This window comes from Glycine max, chromosome 9, assembly GCF_000004515.6.
Source record: "Glycine max cultivar Williams 82 chromosome 9, Glycine_max_v4.0, whole genome shotgun sequence".
In the NCBI taxonomy this organism is placed as follows: Eukaryota; Viridiplantae; Streptophyta; class Magnoliopsida; order Fabales; family Fabaceae; genus Glycine; species Glycine max.
The window spans coordinates 34,555,131-34,564,718 of NC_038245.2; the positions used below are offsets into that span (position 1 = coordinate 34,555,131).

Genomic DNA, 9,588 nt, shown 5'->3' on the forward strand with positions numbered 1-9,588 from the left:
TTCGAGTTGTGAAGTTCTTCTATGTCGTGGGGTTCAATGGAAGAAGAAGAGGCTAAGGTACATTGTTGGATTGTCAAACATGCTAGGGTTCAATGTTGAACAAGGAAGAGGGTAGGTTTTGGATCGGAAGAACAATGAACATGGTAGCTAGCGCTTGAATGTGAAATGAGAAGAATGAGCAACGACTCGCAGGTTCTCGATTTGTTGCTTTTTAAAAAAAAATTACGACGTTTGTTTACTAAAATCCATTGTATAACGTATAACATTCTAAGGCAGTTTTCAATAACCGTCTTAGAATGTGCGTCCTAAAATGCAATTTTAATCACAATAATTACAAAAATGTCACCGTACCACTTTCTAAATCGGTTCTCGAAACAACCGTCATAGAAAAGGTGTCGTAAAAAAGCCTTTTTTAGTAGTGAATTAACCCTAATAAGAAAAAAAAACAAGCACAAAAATGAGATTATTACAGTAACCCAAATAAGAGGGCATCATCTCCTTGTGCTCTGGACACGCATTAGGAAGTTGCATTCATTGTTGGTTCATAAAGATAATTTACCTTAAAAATTTAAGAAATAGAATTATGATTGTAATTATTCACATGTTTTTCTTTTTCTTTTCACCATGACTTTCATCACATATCTATTTTTTTCTTTTTTATTATTTATTTTCATCACCTAATTATCATATTTGTGCTTTCTATTTTCTGTCCAAATAATAAATAAATAGAAAAAAATCAGTACTTGCAATCTATCTTGGTTGGATTATTATTTTGAAGTCTAATTAATTATATTAATTTATTACCTATGTGTCTTAAATTTGTATTAACAATTTTTTTTTTGAAAAAATGAATATTTTTTAATTCTTCAAGAATGATATTAATAAATGAAACAAAAACATCAAATTGTATTATAATAAATAACTACAAATTAAATAATTAACCATCGTATTGTATATCACTACAATCAATAATATTTAAATTCACTTTCTTTAATATGTGGTTTTAACATTGCAAAAAAATAATAATATTGCATTCCAAATAATTAATATTTAAATTCCACATGCAAGTTGACTTTATAAAATATGACTACATCAAAGAAATTTAACTCAATTGGTTAAATAGGATAGGTAAGTATTATACATTTTTTAGTGTGTTCAATTCATATCGATCAAACAATCAATATTGGTGCCGCTATCCATCAAGAGTCGAAGCATTGGCTACACTTACTACAGTCAATTGGCCACATCTCAATGTTGCAATATCATAACACTATATTTGAGATTAATTGCAAACATGTAGCTGATTAATTGTATCAATGAAAACAGATCCATGAACAATGAGCTTGGGAAGATATGATCATCAACAACTGCATTAGGAAACTCAATATCGTTTACAAAACTTTTCAGTTAAGTTTGGGTGTAAACAAGTCAATCAAGTTGTCCATAAATTATTAAGGGTTGCTAGATTTCATGTTCATCAATATTGTAATAGTCGTCCCTTTGCTTCTTTAAAATAAAAAAATAAATAAAATAAAATTAAGTCATCAGAACTCATTATATAAAGAAATTTTAACCATGAACAACTTTGTAAAAATATGTCTGGAGGAAGAGCTCTAGAGAGTACAAAAAACGTCATCATTGTTAACGGAGAACACTTGACCGACTACCTAGAGGTAAGAGATGAGTTACTCACGCTTGGAGATTAAAATAAACATGTATAGGGATTCTTAAGGATCAATTTTTTGGTTATTTTGAGTTGTTTTATGAAATTCAATTATGTTTTTATGTTTTAATCCAGATTGACTGTGTTTTCAAATTTGTTGTAAAATTGATGTGTTCCTGTATTGAGTGTGTATTTTAGAAATTTGGATTCTTTATAATTAGCATAAAAATTGTGGGGTAGTGATTTTGTTTATACCAGATATATTAGCCTTTCAATCTTGTTGATTCCTTTTTTTTTTCTTTTTTTTAAATTTTCGACGCTGCATTGTATACACGTACATATATTGACACTTTTATTTCACAAGCTTTATATTTTCTTCTGCGTAAGTGACTTCTCATCATGAAATTCATATGTGCAGTGGTTAATTATTGGATAATTGAATTGACTAAAGTCATTTGAAGAAATTGACTAAAGCTTTATTCACATTGTAATTAGGCATTTGCTTGATGTCCGTGACTTCGTTGAAATATATTTATGATATAGGTATATATGTTTTCCATGTAAATCAATATAAGTATATAAATTTTTTATTTGTTATATATATATATATATATATATATATATATATATAAATTATGTTTATGTTAATATAATTTATATGTATATTTAATATAATTATGTTTAATGTATGTTAATATTTTAATATAGTTATATTATAGTAAAAGTATTTGTAAGTTTCATGAATGGTGCACTTAATAGGCAGTAGCATGGATACAGGAAAAGGATTTATCTTGCCTGACTTATAGCGAGTGACTATTATGTGTGTCCACCAAGTTGAACTATAGTTGGAAAGAGAACGACTTTATGCTAATATTTTAATATATTTATATTAATGTACATCTATGTTAATATTTTAATATATTATGTTAATGCACGTTTATGTTAATATGTATATATTAATTATGTTTACGTTAATATAATTTATGTATATAATTAATATAATTATGTTAGTATTTTTAATGTTACGTTAATTTATTTAGATACATACACTTAATAAGCTTTTAATGTATTTATGTTAATATTTTTAGTACGTTAATTACTTATATATACATATTAATATTTATAATACATTTCTTTCTTATAAATTCATTTAATGTGTTTTTTTTATGCACTGATATATATATATAATATTTATCTAATGATGCGTATATTATTATTGTTATTATTAATTTTATATATATATATATATATATATATATATATATATATATATATATATATTTAGTATCGCATGTAATTGTATAGTGGTGTGTTATATATATTTGATACATGTAAATATATGTGTAAGTCTTGAAGTTAAATGTGTATTATTATTATTATTATTATTATTATTATTATTATTATTATTATTATTATTATTATTATATGCTTATCTAATTGTTAAGTATATTTGTAATTAGTTAAATTGTGAGATGCTAAATTGTAGACATGAAATATTGTTGTAAACGAATGTGTGATTAATACTTGATGTGATATTATTTATGTTGTAAGTTGTGAATTATATAATAACCCGACTGATGTTTACCTTGAGAAAAGTTTTTATCCACAATGTTAAAGGGAAAGTGTAGGATTCCTAGTTAGGATCATGAAGGGTTAAACTGTAGCGCAACGTGTTAAATTTGTTTGAAACATAAGTGTGAGGTCGTGGGTATTGTATAATTCATGAACAGTGTTTGCATGTAAAAATTATTTTAAGGGTTGGATCTGAATCATGAAGGTGAGGCCCAAACGGATTCTTCGGAGTCTAGACCTTGGGAGTAAAGACACTCGGTTTGAGTGCTTCTTTAAACCTATGTTGATCCCATGTGGTTAGAGCATTCTCGTAAAACAGAGTAACCCTAACTGGTCACCTTATGATTTTACTTAGTGAGAGTGACCTGACATACTCATTATACGATGTGTCTTATTATGTACTATTGAGTGCCCTAGTGTGGTTTTTCATTGACATGGTACCACATTGCATATAGGCTTGAGTCTTAGTATAATTGTTGCATAATGCCTGTGAATTGTTTATTATGAAATCGGTGAGTGTTGTTATGCCTTGATTGAGTGTGTGATTCATGGGTAATGTGATGGGTGATTGAAATATGAAATTTAAAAGATAAAGTGGTGAAATAACGTGGATTAAATTAAGTTGAGTTATGTTATAAATAGTTGTATAATGTATTTTTGCTTATGCTTTTATTTATCCGTATTTTATTTAGAAATGTGATAACTCACTCCCGGTGTGTGTTTATGTTTGGGCTGATTGCCATTTTATTTCAGGCGATCCAGCATATGATGAATTCCATGCTGGAGATGGAGAGACTTAACCTATGATAGGGATATGCTCTGATAAATGTGACATCATGGCATAGGATTTTACTTCATATGTTATAATTTTGTGAATGATATAATTGTGTTATGTTTTCTATTTTAGTTTTTTTTTTATTTATTCGAAATGGGCAGCCTTGTTTTGAGTCGGGATAACTTTATCTTTTATTCAAACAAGTTCTACTATAATTTCACTAAGTGGATGTGAACCTTTTACCCTTTTGAATTGTTTTAAATTAAATGTGTTTTAAAAAAAATTTAATTAATTTTGCAAGGTTTTCTTTCCTTTTATTATTATGTGTTTAAAAACTTTTAAATTAATTCTGTATGATTTTATTTCCTTTTATTATTTATTTATATTTGTGAGGGTAGAGGGTGTCACATTTAGTGGTATCAGAGCAGGTTGGACCTTTCGGCCATGTGTGTTATGAGCTTTTTGTGTTTCCTTGTGTACTATGATGTGTTGTGTGTTTTGTTCATAAGTGTACTCTATTGTGTTGGTATATTTTTCAAAGTTTTTGCTTCTTGCGTGACATAGGAAGTAATGGTTGTGAGAAATGAGTGGGAACAACGTCTTACTGAGGCCCTGAACAACTTGGCGCTAGTTATGGCCAATCAGGAAGGCGATGGAGGAGCAGTTGTGTACCATGGGTTAGATCGCTTTCAGAGGAATAACCCACCTACCTTCAAGGGGGGTTATGACCCTAAGGGTGCTGAGGCTTGGCTGAGGGAGATTGAGAAGATCTTCCGGGTGACGGAGTGTCAAGACCAGCAGAAGGTGTTGTTTGCTACTCACATGCTGGCAGATGAGGTGAAGTATTGGTGGGAGAACACTCACTCACGTTTGGAGGGAGCAGGTGGTTCTATTGTCCCATGGGGGACGCTCAGACAGACTTTTCTGGAGAAGTATTTTCCAGAAGACGTGAAGAACAAGAAGGAGATGGAGTTCCTCGAGCTGAAATAGGGGAGCATGCAGTGGCAGAGTATGCAACTAGGTTTGAGAACTTGGTAAGGTATTTTCCTCATTATCGGGGGGAAGCTGGGGAGAGGTTCCAATGTGTGAAATTTGTCAATGGCCTCCGACCAGAAGTAAAGATGATGGTGAATTGTCACAGTATTCACAACTTTGCACAACAGACCAACATATGTAGGATCATTGACAAGGATCGGCGGAAGAAGGTCGCATTTTACAGGAACGTCAATGCTAGTGAAGAAGCTAGTGACCCACAATCATGTTAAGCCATATTCTACCCCTCTTGGGCATTATGGCCACCGCTTTGGGGGACAGAGGACTAGTGAAGGACTTCAACCAGCTGGTGGGAGTTCTCAACCAGTTAACAGGGTGTCTCAGCCTGCTGGTAGAGGTGGTGGTGGTGGTGGTGCTCCTACTATTGTTTCTACACCACTCAGGTGTGGGAAGTGTGGTCAACTTGGGCATATTGCTCGTGAGTGGACAAATAGAGAGGTGACTTGCTTTAACTGCCAAGGTAAGGTCCACCTCAGTACCAGTTGCCCACATCTGAGGAAGGAGAAGAGGAGTGGAAGTTTGAATAACCAGAGTGGACGACTGAGGACCACAGGGAGAGTGTTTGCTCTTAGTGGTGCTGATGCCGCATAGTTTGATGACCTCATCCAAGGTATGTGTTTCATAAGTCAAGTTTCCTTGGTTGTATTGTATGATTCAGGTGCGATGCATTCGTTTATTTCTCGGTCTGTGTTGAAAAACTTGTCTTGCTTGTGTCTTCTTTGATATTTGACTTGATTGTAAATACACCTTCCAGTGGGTCTGTTTTAACTTCTGATGTGTGCTTACAATGTCCTGTCTTAATTTCTAATAGATAGTTTCTAATTGATTTTGTTGTTTTATCTTTAAGTCATATTGATGTTATTCTTGGTATGGACTGGTTATCTTCCAATCACGTCTTATTAAATTGTTTTGAGAAATATTTTGTCTTTCCTGAGTCTGGTGTGAGTGAAGGTGATATGTTTTTGTCTGCTAATCAAGTTGAGGCATCTTTGAGGGAGGATGCATAGATATACATGATCTTAGCTAGTATGAGCACCAAGACCAAAACCCCTATGAGTGATATACCATTGGTAAGAGAGTTTCCAGAGGTGTTTGAGGAGGTGTCTGGATTATCACCTGAGAGAGAGGTCGAGTTCTCTGTAGACCTAATACCCGGTACTGGACCTATATCCATAGCACATTATAGGATGTCCCCTGTAGAGTTGAGTGAGCTTAAGAAACAGTTAGAGGAGCTCTTAGAGAAACAGTTTGTGAGGCCTAGTGTGTCACCCTAGGGAACGCCGGTGTTGTTAGTTAAGAAGAAGGATGGGACTATGAGGCTATGTGTAGACTATTGTCAGCTGAATAAAGTGATGATTAAGAATAGATATCCTTTGCCTAAGATAAATAACCTGATGAACCAATTAGTAGGGGCTTGTGTGTTCAGTAAGATAGATCTCAGATCAGATTACCACCAGATTAGAGTGAACCCTGAGGATATTCCGAATACTGCCTTTAAGACCTGTTACGACCAGTATGAGTACTTGGTTATGCCTTTTGGTGTGACCAACACCCCTGATGTGTTCATGGATTACATGAATAGGATCTTTCACCCCAACCTAGATAGTTTTGTAGTGGTCTTCATAGATGATATCTTGGTATATTCTAAGTCTAGAGAGGAACATGAGGAGCATTTGAGAGTTGTGTTGCAAACCCTCAAGGACAACAGATTGTATACTAAGTTGTCCGAGTGTGAATTTTGGCTAGAGGAGGTGAGCTTCCTAGGGCACGTTATATCCAGGGGAGGGATAGCAGTAGATCCTTCTAAGGTAGAGGCGGTGATGAGTTGGGAAAGTCCTAAGTCAGTGTTTGAGATTAGGAGTTTCCTTGGTTTAGCAGGATACTACCCCAGATTCATAGAGCGTTTTTCTAAGCTAGTCTTACCTTTGACTAAGCTTACTCGTAAGGGTCAAGTTTTTGTGTGGGATGCTCAGTGTGAGAGTAGTTTCCGTACCCTTAAGGAAAGGTTGACCACTGCACTAGTTTTAGTGTTACCTGACCCGAACGAACCCTTTGTGGTTTACTATGATGCATCCAAGATGGGTTTGGGTGGAGTGCTTATGCAGCGGGGACAGGTAGTGGCCTATGCTTCTCGGCAGCTCAAGATTCATGAAAGGAATTATCCCACGCACGATCTCGAGTTAGCAGTCGTAGTTTTTGCTCTTAAGCTTTGGAGGCATTACCTTTATGTATCTAAATTTGAGGTGTTTAGTGACCATAAGAGCCTTAGATATTTGTTTGATCAAAGGGAGCTTAACATGAGGTAGAGAAGATGGTTAGAGTTCCTTAAGGATTATGATTTTGAGCTTAGCTATCACCTAGGTAAAGCCAATGTAGTAGTTGATGCCTTGAGTAGGAAATCCCTTTAGATATCTGCTTTGATGGTTAGAGAGTTAGACCTCTTAGAGCAGTTTAGAGACATGAGTTTGGCATGTCATAGTTGCAGGGAGGGAGAGAGTAGTTTTAGAGTGAGGCTTGATGGAGTCTTGAGATTCCAGGATAAGGTATGTGTTCCTAGTGTATCGAAGTTTAGGAGAGTGGTCTTGGAAGAGGGCCACAAAAGTAGTCTGAGTATCCACCTGGGAGCAACTAAGATGTACCAGTTCCTTAGGCAGATGTTTTGATGGCCAGGTATGAAGAGAGAGGTTAATGAGTTTGTCCTTGCATGCCTAGTGTGTCAGAAAGCTAAGATAGAACACCAAAAGCCTTCAGGGAAGTTGCAACCTTTAGAAATACCTGATTGGAAGTGGGATAACATCTCTATGGATTTTGTGGTAGGGTTGCCTAGGACCCCCAAAGGTTTAGATTTCATTTGGGTTATTGTAGACAGGTTGACAAAATCTGCTCACTTCATCCCAATTAACATCAGATATTCCTTAGAGAGGTTGACTAGCTTGTACGTCAGTGAGATAGTTAGACTGCACAATGTTCCTTCTAGCATAGTCTTTGATAGAGATCCCAGATTTACCTCTAGATTTTGGGAGAGTCTTCATAAATCCTTGGGGACCAAGCTTAGGTTGAGTTCTGCTTACCACCCACAGACTGACGGTCAGACCGAGTGCACCATCCAATCCTTAAAGGACCTTTTGAAAGCCTGTGTGTTAGAGCAGAGGGGTAGCTAGGATAGTTTCTTACCCTTGATAGAATTTACATACAACAATAGTTTTCACTCCAGTATAAGTATGGCACCTTACAAGGCATTGTATGGTAGGAGATGTAGGACACCTCCATGTCTGGTAGATCCCGGTGAGAGCATTGCCTTAGGACTAGAGGTGGTTCAGTAGACCACTGAAAAGATCAAGTTGATCCAAGAGAGGATGAGAGCAACCCAAAGTAGGCAGAAGAGCTACCATGGTAGGAGAAGAAAGGACCTTCAACTTGCTGTAGGTGATCATGTATTCTTGAGAGTCAATCCGTGGACTAGGGTTGGCAGGGCGTTGAAGTCTCGTAAGCTCACACCTAGATTCATTGGTCCCTTTTGAAATCCTAAAGCATGTTGGCCCAATTGCGTATCAAGTGGCCTTGCCACCATCTCTCTCAAATCTCCATAGTGTCTTCCATATCTCTCAGCTCAGAAAATATGTTCATGATCCGTTACACGTGATCGAGTTGGACAACATCCAAGTGAAAGAGAACTTGACATATGAAACACTACCACTGAGGATCGACGACCGTATGGTCAAGCAACTAAGGGGGAAGGAGATTCCCTTGGTCAAAGTGGTATGGAAGAGTGCTTCGGGCGAGGATGCCACTTGGAAACTAGAGGGTCAGATGCGTGACAGTCATCCCTTTGCTTCTTTTAAATAAATAAAATAAAATTAGGTCATTAGAACTCACTATATAAGGAACTTTAACCATGAGCAGCTTTATAAAAACATTTTTGTTCCTTTTTCTTTGACTCTCAAGAACCCTAACAGAGCAATCGGAGGAGGAGCTCTAGAGAACACTAGAAACGTCATCATTGCTAACGGAGAACGCTTGAGCGACTACCTCGAGGTAAGGGATGAGTTACTCAGCTTGGGGATTAGAATGAATATGTGTAGGGATTCCTAGAGATCAATTTTTGGGTTATTTTTGGTTGTTTTATGAAATTCAATTATGTTTTTAGGTTTTAATTGTGGATTGACTATGTTTAATGGACCAATTGGTGTTCCAATGCGAATTTGTTGTAAAATTGATGTGTTCATGTGTTGAGTGTGTACCTTAGGAATTTGGATTCTTTATAATTAGCATAAAAATTGTGTGGTAGTGATTTTGTTTATACCAGATATATTGGTCTTTCAGTCTTGTTGATTTCTTTTTTTTTTTTTATTTTAAATTTTCGATGTTGTAGTGTATACATGTGCACGTATTGACACTTTTATTTCACAAGCTTTATATTTTCTTTTGTGTACGTGACTTCTCATCATGAAATTCATATGTGCAGGGGTTATTGGATAATTGAATTGACTAAAGTCATTTGAAGAAATTGACTAAAGCTTTATTC

General features: G+C 35.3%; 1 protein-coding gene across 1 annotated transcript; it reads left to right on the forward strand.

Annotated features, from left to right (window-relative positions):
- Positions 1–5,237: 5,237 nt before the first annotated feature.
- Positions 5,238–5,654, forward strand: LOC106794413 (uncharacterized). Its single transcript, XM_014761680.1, has one exon. The coding sequence runs from the start codon at positions 5,238–5,240 to the stop codon at positions 5,652–5,654; it is 417 nt and encodes a 138-aa protein (XP_014617166.1).
- Positions 5,655–9,588: the final 3,934 nt, after the last annotated feature.

Coding starts and splice junctions, on each gene's coding strand:
- LOC106794413 (XM_014761680.1), top strand. CDS start 5,238: ATGCTAGTGAAGAAGCTAGTGACCCACAATCATGTTAAGCCATATTCT.